Raw genomic sequence first — 17,882 nt, 5'->3', positions numbered from 1 at the left:
TGGTCCCGGGAGACTGCCTTGTCCGGTGAGGAGGAAGAGGACTGCCGAGGCGCGTCCTGCAGGTGCTCCCCCTCCTGACGAAGGGTTGCGCCCGTAGAGGGTCCCTCCATGAGGTCCGACTCCTCGTCCAAGGAGTGGTGTCTATGGGCCTTCTCCTGTGCCGGAGGCACGGACTGCACCCCCGATGACAGGATGGATTGAGGCCCCGGCCCCATCTGGATTCCCCATGGGGCCCAATAAGGCCATTGTTGTGGCCATTGACCCTGGGGCCAACCTGGGGCTGACTGCGCCACAGGCTGTGATGCTTTGTGGAGGCGTCAGCTCTCCTAACGACTGTCCCCCCGGGAGACCCCGAGCCACTGGACCAGCAGTGCCATGCATGTCCTCGGTCCCGGGCGCCCTTCCATGCTGGGGATCGCTCTATCGACGTCTCTGACCTGGAAGACGATGAGGACCACCTCAGTCACCATGAGCGGTGCCAGCGAGCAGAGGTGCACTCCAAAGAGCTCGAGGTACTGGAGCGTCATCTCGGTACCAAAGACGTCCGGTGCCGCTTGCCCTTCGGTGACGGAGACCAGCGTCGCTCGGAACTCCGCGGTGCCAGGTCCTCCGACGGTGATCAGGTTCTGCGCCGCCTCGGTGTGGGCAAACTCCTCGGTGCCGGGGATCTGGAGCGGGAGCTGTCTGAGCACCATCTGGTGGACCTCAACCGGTGCCGGGGACCGATGTTGGCACCGAGAGGGAGACTCCTTGTCCTGAGTTGAAGCAGGTCAACTCGACGCTGTCGACCTGTTGCGACTGCTGGGGGAGCGTCCTTGCTCTACCCCCGGTGGCTGTCCGGCAGGAGATCTTCCCCCCCGTACCGGGGATCTCCACCGCCCTTCAGGGAGACCCAACGCAGGTTTGTTTATCTAACTACACTTAACAACTACTTAAAACTAACTAAACTACTTAGAACAACAACAGTTCAAAGAAGGGGACTAGAACTTGCTGAGAGCAAGGCTAATTCCAGCAACCGTCACGGGTGGAAAGAAGGGACTGAGGGGGCGTAGGGCCGGCAGTGCCTCATATACCACGGCATGTGCGCGGGACTCCAGGGGGTACCAGAGCCGGCCATATGGGATCTGCTATGGGGAAAAAAGTTCCGGGAACCATGCACGGAGGCGTGCACTCACCTATAGTGGAATGGACATGAGCAAGCACTCGACGAAGAAAAACATGCCCCCAGGATCACAACAAGTAGAAGCCTTCTCTCTGATCTGAGTGCCCCACCCCCAGCCTGCCTCAGCCCTGCCCTGGGGCAAGAGGAAAAGGCACTCTTCTTTGGCCAATCAACCCTTGACGTCTTCTGACACTGGCATCAGACAGCCAATCACTGCCACCTGTGGCAACATGGATGAGCCCATCAGACCGAGACCCCAAGCTCATTTCACACAGACCAATGAACAGCCATTGGATGGGCACCATCCTCGGTTGCCAGCACTCAAGTCTGGATTCAGCCTGCACTTAGAGAGGGATGGCTGGAGAATCTCTGAGGGGGTCGCACCTGTGGGCGGCCCAGCCTGCAATCACACAACTTGCAGGGCTTGGGCTTCCATTTCTTGGTTTTTCCTTTTATTTTAAGATCCTTCCTAGAAAGTTCTGGAATCAAATACTCTCTTGGGGCATCGGAGGTTGCTATAGCCCCTCACAGAAACTCTGTATCAACTCAGCCAGCTGGACCCTAGCCACACAGATACCTAGAGGCCCTGCCGCCGGGTGCCAGATCAGACGCAGCAACTTTCCAGACTCAAGCAGCCTTAGCAGCAGCAGAGTTTGGAGCAGAACATTTTCCATCTCCCTAACTGGCCACACAAGTGTTAACCCCTTCTTTGCTGGACCCCAGCGTGCCTGAGAAGTTCCTCTAATCCCAAACTACTGAGTGCAGAAACAGATCCCCAGGTTTCTCCACTAGGTGGCAGTTCAGTCTTGTACCTAAAAACCAAGCCGAGCTGATGAGAGGGTCGCTATGTCCGACTTACCAGCATCTTGGCCACACAGTTCTGTTCCCCCACATAGCAGAAGTCCCCGGAGATGTTGGTCTCAAACCAGATGTGCTCCCCGTAGATGGCAGTCTCCTGGAAGGCACAAGATAACGTTGCACTTCTCTGATGAGCCTCAAAAGTCCCACACTGCTCAGGGCCTGGCCTTCAATCCCAGCAGTCACCTCCAACATGATGAATGACAGCTGACCATTTCAGACCCCCAAATACATTGTGCTACATTACAGTCAGCTGGAGGAGGCCTATGGAGAATCGCTGAGATTGCAGACTGCACAGAGACCCCACCCTCCAGAGAGAGGGCACACCTAGGAGACCTGCCCAAAGCTCCTACCGTTGCCCAGATATTTTAGAAATGGAAAAGCAAAGCCTTAGGATGTTATCCAGTCTAGCTGTAAAAGATTCCAAACAATGGGGCTGTCTGGGAGAGGATTCTCCTGGGTAAATTCACCTCATTGCTAGGGAGTTTTCCTGAGATTCAGCCTACATTTTCCCCCACTTCACATCACCCACGCTTCCCCAGTGTCCCACTTGGATGTGTGCACCCCTCAGTTACTAGCAGACTGTCACATCTCCACTCACTCACTGCTGAGCTGAAATGGACAGGTCTCTCCTCACAGATCAATCCCTCCAGCCCCTTGACTGTTTCTGAACTTCTCTGAACACCCTCCACAGTGTCCCAGGTGGGAACCATCTCATCTCTGCTTCCCAACACAAGGCCTCTGGAGATGAGGGCACCAGAGCAGAACACAGCGAGGTCTCCCCAGAGCGGTATAGAGGGACTGTCCCCGCACCAGGACACAAGGCCTCTGAGGATGCAACTCACAACTGGTTCAGCTTTGCCTGTGCACAACAGGAGGTGGAGTAGAGCTGCCTGTGCATCTCCAACAAGGAGTGCAGTGCCTCCCGCTACTCCCCATAGAAGCCACAAGCGTCTCCATTCCCAGGATGCAAAATAGATGGCTATGTAGTAGTAGTGGGGAATGAGGGTGAACACACCGTCGGTTTTCCCCAGCATTCAGGGGTCTTTACTCAGCAACATCAGAAAGTCATAGCCTTGTAGCTAGCAGCTGATCCTGTGTCAAAGCAGGAGCCGCCCGGTACAGCCTTATACCCCTTCTGCCCTCCTCATGGGAACAGCCAAAAGCAGAGTGCAGCTGTTGTAACATCAGAGTCCCTTCCAAAGCACCAGGAAAATTAAAGGCTACTTACACTCCAGTCCACGGTGTTGCGGATCTGCCTCTCTGATTCACTCCTCAGGGCTAGTGCAGGGTTTGGCTGGGCTACCATGTGCTGGAGGCCGGACTTGGCGATGGCTTTCCTGGAAGAAAAGGAGGGGTGGCTATAAAAACAGGTGAGAACATAAATGCACACAAGGCAATGTGAGCTCTTCAGAAGAAAGGGAACACTGAAGAAGGGCAGATCATTATTTATTAATATCACTCAAAGCCAGCAACCTGGGACGAGGCTGAATTCACCATTATCAAAGCCTGGGCAATTCCCACCCTCTCTGCAACCCATCAGCAGATGCCATAGGGATGAGCTAGTGAAGGGTTCCCCCCAGTGGTGAGATCTAGGGTTCCACAATCCAAACCTATGCAGTATGCCCCTGACCACAGAGCAGTTTGTGAGTCCGCTAGAGCAGTGGCTCTCAGCCTTTCCAGACTACCGGACCCCTTTCATAATAAGTCTGATTCGTCTTGCATTCCCCCAAGTTTCACCTCACTTAAAAACTACTTGCATACAAAAATCAGACAAAAATACAAAAGTGTCACAGCACTCTTATTGAAAAATTGCTTACTTTCTCATTTTTTACCATTTAATTATAAAATAAATCAATTGGAATATAAATATTGTACTTATTTTTCAGTGCATAGCATATAGAGCAGTATAAAAAGTCATTGTCTGCATGAAATTTTAGTTTGTACTGACTTCACTAGTGCTTTTTCTGTAGCCTGTTGTAAAACTAGGCAAATATCTAGATGAGCTGATGTCCCCACTGGAAGACTTTTGTGTACCCCTGGTTGAGAACCACTGTGCTAGAGTTTTTGAGCTAACAGAACTGGGTTTTGCCCAAGCAGCAGATATCCATGCTTTTAGATCTAGAGACCCCAGGGTTGATGCCCCACTCAGGGGGCATCACATTACACACAATAAGCTTCGGACTTGACCTAGTGGGAGTAGCTCCTCTTCCCAAAGATGGGTGAAGGTCACAGGGAGGACTCTTCCTGAAAACACTGGGACATCCTAGATATACCCCCTCTCACTTGAATGTCACAAATGGACAGAGAATCTAGAGCCAATGGAAGTGGGGCTGAGAGAGAAGAAAGGGGAAGCAGCTCATAGCCCTTGCTCACAAGAGGCTCTCACTGCCTCCTGTTCAGCAGCTGTTCATCTGCAACCAAAAGACTCTGATCCCTCTAGCCACTTCCAGTAGCTGCCAGGCAGGGTGCTAGGCAGGCTCCGAGCTCACAGCCAGTGGAGACGGGCACAGCAAGCCAACTGGAGAAACTGGACACCTCCTTCTCCCATCTCAGAAACATCCCCTCTTCCAAAACCCCTCTTCTGATCCCCTCTTCTCACCTTCTTCCTAGCCTTAACCTGGCACCAGCATCTGGAGAAGCCAGCAAGCACAGGGGTACCGCAAGCAGGCTGGAAACACACTCAGCAGCCGTTCAAACACACAGATAGACAAAAGGCTGATTTGGCCTTTGATCCTCATTCCAGAGGAGAGGGAAATGGAGACACTGGCTCCTGGCCTCTTCTAGTGCACAGATACCATTTGCCATACTGCATCCACACACACACTGGGAGATGACTCCACTGAGCAAGTAGGTGGGAGCTGCAGCTAGGCCAGGCGTTTGTCCTGTGCTAGCCCCTTCCTTCATCCTACCCACTGTAATCCAGACGAGCCTGAGGCTCCACACAGACCCTCTAGCTCCTTCTCCCCACGCACTCCGCTCACCCTGCTCCAGACGGGTTTGATACTCCATGCCAAAGTGTCAGCCGCGCCCCCACCTTCCCCACCCCACAGCAGATAAGCTAGCAGCTCTATGCCAATCTCCACTCCCTTCAATACTGTCCCAACCATGGCCTAGACATCCCTCCGAATCCCCCCTCACTTCGGAACACCATACATACAGCAGCAGGGGGCTCCAGGCTTCCGGGGAGGCATTGGCATAGTTGCCATAGGTGGGCTCCATTCTCAAGCATTCATATATGGTTGCCGATGGCCGCCTGGCTCCAGGAGGAACCTTCCATCTCTTGGCAGCCAGCCGCGCTCTGCATGGTGGGAGCAGAGCTCCTGGCCTGGAGAGCTCATCCGAGAGCCTTGGCTGGCTGAGGCGTCGGTAGCACCCTTGCAGCCCATAGGAGGCCTTGCTGTACACAAACTCTGCAGGCAGGAGGTGGGAGGAGCGGCGGCGGCGGCGGCGCAGGCAGCACGGGGTTGGCAGGAGAGGCCTCATTCGGATGGGGTGTAGTGCAGGGGGCCTACTCCTTGGGGGAAGCTTAGCCTGCAGCTCACACTGATCTAACCTGGCTCCTGAAGCAACATTCTCCTTCCTGCCACCGCCCTCCTCTTTTAGCTCCTCCCAGGGCGGCTCGAATCCAGAGCCTTCGGCACGGTGCGTCCGCCTCCCTTCCTCTTCCTCGCTCACTTGGATGAGGCTGGCCAGCAGAATGGAGGGGCCCATGAGTTGGGCATCGATGGTGTGCGCCTGGCCCCCGCGCTTCTTCTGGACAGCAAACCTGGGGCTGAGGTGGGGCGGGGTGGTGCTGGAGCGTCGCCGGGGGCTCAGGCTGCCCGCCTCTGGGGAGCCCAGGCAGGAAAGGCTCCGCAGCTGGGTACTGCACCTGCGGCGGCGCTGTGCCAAGGAGGCCGAGGGCAGGCCCACCGTGGAGCGCCGCCTGGCTTTGCCAGTGGGCACTGACACAACGCTGGCACGCTGGGAACCCGACGACGACACCTTCCTCCTGAAGTGCCTTTTAAAAAAGGTTTCCATAGGGACTGGGGGTGTCCCGAGTAGTGGCTGTTAACACAGAAACCAGCGATTAAAGGGGGAGGGGTTCACGCCAAACCTCCTACCAAGTCTGCGAGCCCCACAACGCTCTGGAAGAGCAGGGAAGGAGGAGCTGGCAGAAGGCTGCTGTGAGGAAGCTCGAGCAGGGACTCAAGGGGTACTGCTGCGAGGGGCATCAGAGAGAAAGAGGAGGGAAGGGGACACAGGGGAAATATACATGGGGCACTGCTGCCAGGAGACCTATACTGGATACTGTGACTTTAGGGGCCAATGCAGGACAAGGAAATCCCCATGCAGGGCAAAAAGGAGAAGTGGGATGGTGAGAGGCCTGAAGGGCTTGTCGTCTGGTGGCTCAGGAATTGGCCATGAGTGATGAGGCAGAACACCTGGATTTGGAGACTTCACATACCAGAGCAGCTGGCAGATAGGTGCAGGGTTGGGACTGGTCTGTAGAGGACGGCTAGGGGCAAGTCTCTCCATGCAGGAGACACCAGCGTGGATTTGCAGTCAGCATCTGCCTTCCAAAGCAGCTGGGGGTGGGAATGCTGTGGAGGCACCATATTCAGGTCCTCTGAGGGGTGCACAAAATTGCTCCCTATCTGCCAATATATGGCACCCTCAAGGATACTCCAATTTCATCCCCCCTCCTAGGGTTGCCACCCATGGCCAGGACAGGAGAGAGGGAAAGGTGTTGGGTATGATCAGGCCTCCAGCTGGTGCACAGGGTCCCTGCAGAGGTGAGTGGCCTGTCAAAGTGCCTTCCAATCTCCCCTAGAAGAGCTGGGACAAACGAAGAGGCAAAGCTCCAGCCCTATGGTCCAGTTCTGGGAAGGGGTCAGGACTGCATATTCCAGCCCTTCCATTGAGCAGTGAATGGATCCTAAGCCCCTGCTTGTCTTGACTAGTAAAGAAAGTACATGTCTGATAGTGCTGGAAAAGGGCATAAGGAGGAAAGGGCCTGCACAGGGGACCCCTACTTCAACCCAATCTCCTGGTTAATAAAAGCGCAACAGTGAATGTTCCCGCAGCAGCCTTCCACACAGTGAGACCCACAGTACTCCAACCTCTGTCCTAGAGTCACGGACATGCCGGGAGAGTCTGGGCCTGGGTGCAAACTCAATCCACCACTTGCTGGTTAAAAAGACAGCTGGGAGCCGTTGCGCAATGATGGAGCCAACAGCCTCAGGGACAGTCACGGTGCCACTCTGCAGACCAAGTGCTTTTCTTTGGCCCAGTCCACGTTACTTAGAAGTTGGCTCGACATAGCTACAGTACTCAGGGCTGCAAAAAATTCCTACCCCTGAGCACTGTAGCTACTCTAACCTAACCCCCGATGCAGATGCTCTAGGTTAATAGAAGAATGCTTCTGTTGCCCTAGCCACCGCCACTCGAGGAGAGGGATTCCCTACAGTGCCAGAAAGACCCCCTCCATCGCTCTAAGTGTCTACTCTATGGCACTACAGCAACATAGCTATAGCACCATAGTGCCCGCAGTGTAGACATGGCCTAAAAGAGATGCAGCCATAAAACGCCACTCACCTCTTGGCTTAGGAACCGAACAAACACCGCGGTGGTTTCTGTGCTTTTCCCAGCATGCGGAGCTGGGCAGGGTTACTCTCTGTTGCTAGTTCCCTCTGCATCTCACCTCCATCACCATGGGAGCTGAGTGCCCCTCTCCTTATTCTCTCTCGTGCTCTAGTTTTCCCTTTCTATTTTTCAGGGACTAGCCCAGGCTGCTGCTGATCTCCTGGTTCCCAGCACTGGAGGGAGCTGAAGAATTTCATTTTTTAAACACAAATGCCCTGTCAGCACTGAGTTTGCAGACAGTTCCTAGAGCCATTTCTCTGCAGAGAACTTTAGGTAAAAAAGTGAATTAACATTTTTTAAAGCAAGGTGTAAATGTTGGACTTAGGGCTGCCGAGAGGCGATTCCCTTTAAGCCAAACTGACATTCGCCTACAGTCTCACTTCAGGTAACATGCTGAGCAAGATGGGACACAGCATATGATGCTTTAAATGCGGGCATCTGAGATTTCCCTGTTCCAGTTAAACAGTGAATCCTGCTGGATTTCCCAAAGCTCCCCTCCTGTGCACCTCCCAAGGGTGCATGATGACAGCTCCCCTCCTGTGGATCTTGGAAAGACCCCCTCTTTGCCCACTGCCCTCTGTTATTCAATTTCCTCCCCCTACTCACACCCCATCAAGTTTTCTACTCAAATACTAAGCACTAACATTTCAGACATGCAGAACTCTAGACATATTAAATTTAAATACTCAGAGTTTACAACTAGAAACTGACAGTGCAGTAAAAGTGGGGCCTGCCTAGGAATTGAAGAGAATGGAGTCTGGCTAAGAGACGTGGAGAAGGGCTGGGAAAATACTCCTATCTGCTCTGCTCAAAACTTCACTCGTCTGGTGGAGAGACCTTAAATGACTCTCAAGCTTTTTTTGCCCAGTGCTCAAAGCTTGACAGGTTGCCAAGATATTGCAGCTCCAGGAGAAAAGCTTTCAGCAGCTGATGGAGAAGGTTTCAGCACTGGTTAAAGCACTCATCGGTGGGCAAAGTTTTAAATGGAGGAGATATTATTTCACCAACTTATGCTCCCATTATTCTCCAGTTAGCTCTTCTCTCCTGCCTCTTTTAGCCTTAGTCCCTGCTATGTAAGGTTGGCTTTTTGAGCCCTCCTTCTGCATTCTGTCTTGACGCAGTTCCTCAGCTATGCTTCAGCTAATCAAATCCTTTTGTATCCATCCACCTACTTTTAGGTCTTCCAACCCTTCTCTTACCTTCCACTTCTAAGTTTAACACCTTTTCCTATACAGTCTTCCAATCTTCTTTTTGCATGCCCTAACCATCCAAGCCACAACCCCCTCAGCTTTTCTATAAGTGGGACCACTTTCACGCTTCCCCTTAATTTGTTCGTTCCAAACATGGTCCAGCCTTATAACTCCAAGCATCCACCTTAAGATTTTAATATCCACTGTATTCAAGATCTGCCTGTCTCTTCTTCAGCCCCCAGCATTCACAGCCATACAAAAGTGCAGGCCTAATTACTATCTTGTAGATCTTATTTTTCAATGCGATAGGCATTCTCCTACCACAAATCACTCCACTCCCTTTTCTCCAGTTAGTCCATACCATTCCTGTTCTGCTTCTAAATTCATTGTTGAGTTCACTATTATTCTGTACTATCCAACCTAGGTACTTGAACTTCTGTACCTTTGACAGCGGCTGGTCCCCCCAGAGACTTACTGTCTCATTGTCTTCCTTTAAGGTATAATCAAATCTACAGATCATGCACTCAGTTTTATTTCTGCTAATTTTCATGTCATTTCTTTCAAGTACACATCTCCATCTCTAAATTCTTCCACTTTCCCTTTGCTCTTCCCAACAAGCACTACATCAGCTGCAAAAACATGCACCTGGATGTTTTCTGTAAGCACACAGAGCATCAAGATAAACAAAAAGGTGCTCCGTGATAAGCCTTAATGTACTTCAACTCTTACTAGAACTGTTCAGTTTCTTCACATGGCCTCCTAACTGTGGTAACAGCACCCTCATAAATGCCCTGTACAAGTCTGAGAGAGTCTTCAAGTATCTGTTTCATTCTCATACACCACCAGACAACATCTCTGAAAACGTGGTCATGAGCCTTCTTACGATCCATGAATACCGTGTGCAACGTTTTCCTCTTTTTTCTATATTTTTCCACAAGCAATCTTAGCATCCACTGGTGACTTGCCTGTCACGAATCTAAACTGCTGGTCACTGACCTTTACTTTTCGGCTCTTAACAATAACTTTCTTCCTTGTGTGGCTCATGAATTTAATGCTGTGGTAGTTACCACAGTCTTGTATGTCTCCTTTCCTATTAAATATTGGTATTAATGTACTCTTTCTGAAAAGCATCAAGCATATAGAAGGAGTTTGCATTCTTGGTAAGTAAGAGATCGTGAGCATGTGATTAACTCTTCTTTTCCCCTCTGCCTGGCATTTGGTATGTGAAAATCCTCAGATGGTGATTTTAGTATCATTATATTTCATAATATAATTTCATTATATTACTGTAGCGCAGTGCTGGAAGGTGGGAGGCATGACTGTGTATTATAGAGGTCTCCGCAGTTTTAGGAGGGGTGTCTTGTGGGCACAATCCTGCTATATTGAAAATGAATATGAAGGGCCACGGCTGCACACAGCTGGTTTTCTGATATTCCCCTGCCCTCACTCGAGCATCATCCCAATTAGCAACGGTGGCTGGGCTAGCATAAACTGGCCAGCAGAATTTTAACCACCACATCATCTAGAGCAGCTCTGAGCAGCCTTACATCAATAGGATAGTACCTCTGTGTGGTCACACTCAGGGTCATGATAGTGGTCGGCTAATGTCTGGAGATTGCTACAGTGGTGGGCAGGAATGACTTGTCTGAACACGATTTCCTTCCTTTTTCAGGTTTACATTCTTGAGAGCAAATATACTTGAGCAACCTGAACTCTAAGCTAAAGAGCTTTGTATGGTACTTTACTATGGCTCCTTCTATCTGGAAGGATCCCAAAGTGCTACAGCCAGTACATACAAGAATCATGTCACTCACTGTCGCGGTGGGACGCACTCGGCAACTACTTAACAGCTGCACAGCAACACTACACGACAGCTTAGATCAAAGAGGGCAGAAGAATCTCGCGTCCAATGGAAACTGCAGGGAATTTTACAGCAGGTTGGCAGAATGGAAGAAATTTCCAGATCATGTCATGGGATTTTTTAGGGCCTGCTTGGGTTTGTCTACACAGCATTTTGGAGCCTGCGGGAGCGAGCCCCCAGCCCAGGCTGACAGACGTAGGCTGATGTAGTCAGAGCTTTGGAGTTGGGGCTTGGGCTGGGGCTCAGGCTGAAGCCCACCCCCATCACTAGGCTTTGGAGCCCAAGCTCCAGGTTAGTTTTAGATTACTAGTGAGAGCCCTGCTAGCCCAAATCCACCAGCCGAGGCTTGGAGGCTGGCTCCAAAATACGTAGACATACTCCCGAGGACCAGAATTGACATGCCTTGCCAGAGCTGGATGTGGGGAGGGACTGAAACTGGATTAGCAAGTAGGGGGTTGTCGCCCAGGACTATGGGACAGAGCTGTGTGCTGGGCCCAGGAGTCGAGGAGGACTGTGTGTTGGGAGTGAGGGGCATTAACAGAGCTGCATGAGAGACCCCGACAGCCATCACTGGTCTCACCCTTGCAGATTTCTATGATCTTGCTGTGGTTTGGGAGTGTTTTAAAAATATTCTTTGATGGTAAGATGGAAAGGAACATTCAGTGCCTGTTACTCTGCCACAGGGAGCATCACACGGGGATATGTTGGATAAAGAGGCCTGAAAGAGACAATCTGACATTCATGAGGGTGGGGAAAGAGAAATAATGTCGCATACTCCAGAGCACTGGCTCTTGTCATAAGCAGCTTTGCATTATCATTATAATCCCTCTGTGCTAACAACGTGGTGGCTTTGATCTGCTAATGATCTGCAATCAGGGTCGTGATGAGCATTCCTAATGGGAACTATATCACTCTGACAAAGGGCAGGTGGGGCCCCAGCATAATAAACAGGCTGGCGAAGTCACACAGGCTCCTATAGCCCAGAGGTGGCCTGACTTAATGACCCCAAGACCACTCTCCCGGCTGGGCAGAATCCTCTAGCCCCACCATCCCACTACAGGGCAGAAGCTCCGAGCTCCCCACCCCAGTCTGGTTGGTGGGTAATGGGGAGGGCGCACAAAGGGCTCTGCGAGCCGCACATTAACTGTATAAGAGCCACATGCGGCTCATGAGCCACAGTTTGGCCACCCCTGCTATAGCCTGGAGGGAACATGATTAAAGTAATCTTGGAAAGAGACTTTTCTCCCCCAAGGCAACACGTCTTCATGGCCCCAGCCTTGTGAGTTTCCTGCCCAGGTTTAGTTTGCACAAAGAGAGATAGCTGCAGAGTCGGGGCCTCACTACACACAGTCCTGGCACCGACCCTGCAGGACAGCACTGTCGGCCAGGAGAGCCGCTGGAGGGGCACACAAGGCTGCCTAGGCACTAGGAGGAAAATAAGGAAAGACTTCAGGGATGCAAACCATTAACCTACTGCAGGGTTACAATTGGGGATTCCCTGACAATAATGCGACGGAGGGAGTCCAATGGAGCGGTCATCAGTTGCTGACCTACAACTCCTCTGTGACCAAAGCAAATGCCAAATTTTCACAGTAGCAAATGGGCCACAGGTTCTTCACCCGACATCACCTTTTCATCTTCTAGGCAAATGCTGCCAATGGCCATACAGCAGAAGGTGCCTGAAGCTTTTCCCAAAGTCTCTGCATCGGACACCTTTGATCACCACAGGCCTACGGCTATGACAACAAATGGCTTACACAAAGCCCAGTGGGATGTTTTTGGCAATTAAGCTCTACCAGGAATTAAAATCAGCTGGTGACAGCCAGGAAGCTGTTAATAAGAGCAAGAAACTCATTCGACTGCTGGATCAAACCAGACACGATCGATGGTGAGAGAGAGTCACTGATATTGACTTTACTCCTTCTAGCCGGCTAGCCTGGCAAATTGTGAAAAGACTTTCTGGAGAGTCTATCCTTTGCAAAAAGGAGTTTCCAGTCTCCACAAATGCATCCCAGCTAGTGGCCATGCACAGAACTTGGATAAGTCCTCAGCCATGCAGTCAAAATTGAGCTTACAGAGCAGTGGCAGGCTCCTTGTGTGGGTTCAAACCTCATGGCTCCTTTTTCAGACAAAGAACTGGACCAGGCCATAAAACTTATGAAACCAAGAAAGGCTCAAGGAGAATAACCACGGAGTTCCTACTTCACCTAGGCCCAAAAGCTGGCTGCTTCATTCAACCGATGTTTCCAGGATAACTGCATCCCAAAATCTGGTGCAGGGCAAAGGTTGTACCTAATTCCAAAAACCCGGAAAACCACTGGAAGATCTCAAAAGCAATTGACCCATCTCTCTCCTTTGTGTCACATGCAAGCTTATTGTAAGAGTGACTCTGATGTGCACCAGCGAGGTTATTGAACTACAACTGCCCTTTGTTCAGGCTGGCTTCAGACAAGGACAGTGTGTGACGCTGGTTAGATTTTGTGTGTGTGGGAGGGGGAGGGAGATTTGTCATATTGGTTAACATCAGTGTGTCAAAATCATAATAATTCATGTGAGATATGCCATGTCAGGTACTGTTAGAGAGGTTATAATGTGCTAAGTAAGATGACAATACTTATGTTCATGTGTTATATCTGTAGTGGAAGTTATGGACATATTTGATGTTCCTGTATTTCAAATTGTGCTGGCTGGGATACACCCCAGACGGAGCGGCGGCAGGACAATAGCCCGCTTAATGGCCCATCAAAAACTTTACAGAAGCAAAGGGCCCAGGAAGAAACTAAAGGCATACCTGAAGAATTACCAGGATTGGCCCATGTGACTCTGGACTCCATTTTAGCTCCTATAAGTTTCCACAGGCCGCATGGCCAGAGACAGAGGGTATATAAGATCAAACCACAGAAACCATTTTGCCTTTGTTCCTGTTCAGTTACTGATATATACCTGCCTCTGGATTAATTCACTTGCAACTGAACCAAAGGACTAAGACCCATCCAGGTGTTGGATGTATACCAGAGGGACTATACAAGCTTGCAACTCAAAATTCTCCTAGAAACCTGATGTATATGGACTTTCAATCATTTGTACATATCTGATTGCTCTAATCCTTTAACATGTCTCTCATGGTTTATTTCTTTCTTTTTACAATAAACCTTTAGTTTGAGTTACTAAAGGATTGGCTGGCAATGTGGTATTTTAGGTAAGATCCAAACTTATATTGATCTGGTGCTGTGGCTGACCCCTTGGGGTCAGAGGGGACCTTTTTAGTAAAGAGCATAGAGTTTAAACAACTGGTCTCTTTACTGGACCTAGTGCTGATTTGGGAGCCAGAAGCTGAAATGCAGTAAAGGGGGCTCTGAGTATTTGTGTACTGTCTTCTGTGGGGATTCAGAAGTGCAGTTTGTGGCTGGTTGGGAAGTCTGGCTTCAGTGCCACCCACCAGTGTTGGGAGAATCTGCTCTCCATTTGCAGCCTGCCCTGACCTTGGCATTTTCAGGTGGTTACCCTGGGCACCGGACAGGTCATACAGTGCATCCAAGGTCAAGTCATTCACTTAACACAAGACATCAAAGATGCTTTCAGGAAGGGTATAAGCAGAGATGGAAAGGGCCTGGGAAACCAGCCACTCCACCTCCTGGAGCCCAGGCAGGATGGGTCCCTCCCGCACATTTTCCAGGGCTTTGCGCATCTTTCTGTCAGGAAGTGCTTTCTAAGATTCAGCCTAGGGTTCCATGACTCCTAGCTACATCCCTGTGTCTCAAACTGAACGATCCCTTTTACACCTTGCTCCGACTGCAGACTGCTATTTTGCTCACCCTTTAGCTGTCCCTCTAGCATTACTTGAGTTTCCTGTTATTCTTTGAGCTCCCTCCACTTACTTGGTCTCTTCCTGGCACTGAGGTGCCCAGAACTGAATGAGATTCCAATGTGGCACTCCATGTTACACACCCTGCCAAGTTCTGACACCCCATCTCCCACCGCCAACTCTCTAGGCTGCCAGGAAGGCATCGCTCCAGAGGCTCAGACCAGCAGCATCCATGACCTGCTCTTGACTTTGGACAGTGGGTGGGCTCCTGTGGCCTCCTCCCTGCTCTTTAGTGACTTGGCAGGAATTTGTTTCAACCGGGGGCAGGGGCAGGCAAGAGACCACAGGAATTCCCCCTCCCCCCCACTGTCCAAAGCCAAGAGCATGGCATATGGATGTTGCTGATGTGAGCACCTGTGGCAATGCCCTCTTAGCAGCCAGCTGATTTGAAAATGGGGTGCCAAGGTTGGCAGGCTGTGTAAAAGGCCCTTTCCGGTTTGCCAGATGGGGTTTTTCCTCCTACGAGGGCTGCCAACCTCCTCAGCTTAGGAAAACACAGCAAGTACAAGTGCTATTAATAGGGCCTCACTGCATGACACGGAGACTTTCTGGGTTCTGCTGTCTCCTTGCCATAAGGATGCGGAGGAGTCCAGGGAGTGTACTCTGACTTCCGCTCAGTTCACATACCATAGCTTTCCTTCAGTTTCTGTTTCCATAGAACTCTCCTACTCCCCCGTCCCCTTATCACAACAGGACTTAATGTTCCCATGTACGATGCTGCCTCAACTCCCCTTTGCTGAGATCCTTCCCCTTCCCAGCCTGGGCTATTGCAGCTCTCTCCTCCATGACTTCCCCAGCCCCACATGTAACACTGCACAACCGGCCAGGGGCATTGAGGGAGATTTCTTTTCCTCTCAAATACCAGGCACTGGCCCACTGCCAGAGGCCAGATCAGATGAGCCAACACTCTGATGTGGTGCAGGAAAGCCGGCGTGCCTGTGGTCCTACTGGTGGGAGTGTGCGCAGTTTTCAGGGAGACCCCAAGCACTCTGTGGTTTATTGCTAGGGAAAATCTCTGGTAAAAATAATCTGTCATACATCATCCAGTTAAACAGAGTCAGAAGCTGCCAGAGGGGGAAGTTCAGTCAGAACAAAGGCCCTAAGGCTGCAGAATCTGAGAATAATCTGAGTATCAACTGACGTTTCTATACAGCTCCTGTCACCCAGGGAACACAAACACTAACTTTATACTGAGGGCACAGGAGTCACTCCACGCAGCACTGAAATGCACACACCTCTGGGGTAGGATGTAGCAGCAATTTAATCAAAGAGCAACACTCCACAATGGTTTCAGGACAGCAGATGAATATCTCCGGGCTACCGGATTCTTCAACAATTTTCATAGCGGGACCAAAATTAGCAGAGAGCTTGCCTCATGTACACCTGCTCTCCCACTTGCTGTAGCCCATCCCCTGCTACCCCTCCCATTCGCCATCACAGACAGTGCATGAATAAGACAACAGACATAGCCCCTGGTCACGAGAGCAAGACGACAGGCCCAATACTGGGAGGTGCATGGTTCCCCTTGAAGCTCTGACTGCTCAACACTTTGATAAGGGCATTCAGTCAGGCCCTTAATGAGACAACTGCCACTCCTCATCTGCCATTTGACCCAAGGGGAAGAGCTGCTAGGACAGGGAGGGCTCTGGAATACACTGGAACTGATGGCACAGAGCCTCTACGCCTCTGAGCTTCAGGCCTCTACAACTGAGATGCTCAATTACGGTGCAGGGAGAAGCTGCTGAGGGAGCTGGCTCCTGGATGTGGTTGTTTTCTATTTTAAGCTTCATTCAGTTGATGAACTGCAACAAGTGCCAACGTCTGTGTGAGGAACAGGTGCAGCTGCTCACCTTCAGGCACACTGGCTAGCAACAGAGTGCCATTAACACACGATATATAGAAGGCTTTTGCTAGCCCTGAGACCAGCTGTGGCCAGGTCACTTCAGTGGTATGATCCCCCTCTTTCCTATGAGAGGAAGGGAGTAAGGAAGATCCTCTAGACAATCCTCACTTCTAGTCGGTTTGATCCAGGAGACTCTGAAAACACATAACGGGATGGGGCCCCCAGCATGCAGGTGAGGTGCCTAGGCACAGACTGGCTATTTACAATGCAGTTTGTAGCAAATGACTTCCCTGCAGCTCACAGTACCCTGTGAAGGCCTCTCTGTGGGTGGCACCTCTGAGAGCATGTCTACACCAGTTCCGCTGCGTCAGGCTCCACAGATCGACGAAGAGGGATCGATTGAGCAGCCAGTAGAGACCCGCTCTATCGATCCCGGAAATGCTCCCCGTTGGGAGCAGTAACTCCACCCCCTGGAAAAGAGTAACGCTGTGTCGACTGGAAGGCATTTCCCATTGGCGCAGCACAGTGAAGGGAGCGTAAGTAAGTTGACAGAAGATACGCATTCTACAGTACGTAGCTTGCATATGTCCCATCGACCCAGCATGGCAGTGTAGACTGGGCCTGAGACACCCAGCTGTAACCACTGAGACCAACTCCATCACACATCAACATGCTAGCCACCTTCATCAGGAGCGCCTCCCTGCTACAGAGTCTAGACAACATTTCACCGGACACGGGAACCATCCTCTCTTGCTAATCATATGTAGCCAACAGTCCATGGCTGCAGATGCTGGTCATCTGCTGCATGCAGAGCACTAAACACAAGACATTCAGGTTATTTCTGAAACAAAAATGCACGTGCTCTGGATTCACTCCTCATTAGTCACTGTCACTACATTGGACATGACAGTCAGAGCCAGACAGAAAGGAAGTCTCTTTCTTCCCATCCTTCCTTATTCCCCTTATTCTTTTCCATCTTTCTCTTTCTTTCTTCTTTTCCCCTAGTGACCTGGGTCCATCTCACTCCCCTTCTAGCTCCTGTTTGCTGCTCCACTTAGTAAGGTAGAAGAAGCACAGTAACAATGACACGCTCCTGAGATAGGGAGTCAAGTGACCGTGACAAGATGGTCTGGCTCCCACCAAGAATGGAACAGATGGGAGAGCAGTGGGATGCCATGTCAGTACAGAGGCTGCTAAGCCACATACTTTACTTCATAGGCGAGAAATTTCATGGCACACCCAGTGGCCAACGCAGCCAACGGCAGCCCAATTCAGCAAAAAGGTTATATTGCAGAATTACTTCTGACTCCCAAGCTCAGGGCAGCTTACATAGGGGTAAAGAACCAGAAACAAGACAACTCTGCTGACAGCCTGCTATCCCAGATCCTCATGCACCTTTATATTTTTTGTGCCAAATGGCAGCATGCAAACTCTCAGGACAAAAGGTGCAAACAACCAAGTAACCCTTCTACCAC

General features: G+C 50.8%; 1 protein-coding gene across 9 annotated transcripts in view; it reads right to left on the bottom strand.

Moving 5' to 3' along the window:
- The window catches only part of DGKZ (diacylglycerol kinase zeta), a 99,359-nt gene that overhangs the window by 45,218 nt on the left and 36,259 nt on the right, over positions 1–17,882 (bottom strand). For all 9 annotated transcript variants that reach the window (XM_067557642.1, XM_067557635.1, XM_067557637.1 and 6 more), the window contains 2 exons: positions 3,252–3,360; positions 2,022–2,117 (listed from right to left, as the gene is read on the bottom strand). In XM_067557642.1, coding sequence (XP_067413743.1) covers positions 2,022–2,117; positions 3,252–3,360 — 205 coding nt within the window. The remainder of the gene's footprint in view (positions 1–2,021; positions 2,118–3,251; positions 3,361–17,882) is intronic.

This window comes from Emydura macquarii, unplaced genomic scaffold (assembly GCF_026122565.2).
Source record: "Emydura macquarii macquarii isolate MOO-44397 ecotype Brisbane River unplaced genomic scaffold, CSIRO-AGI_Emac_v2 contig_1876, whole genome shotgun sequence".
Taxonomy (NCBI): domain Eukaryota; kingdom Metazoa; phylum Chordata; order Testudines; family Chelidae; genus Emydura; species Emydura macquarii.
This window is presented reverse-complemented; position numbering and strand designations above follow the sequence as displayed.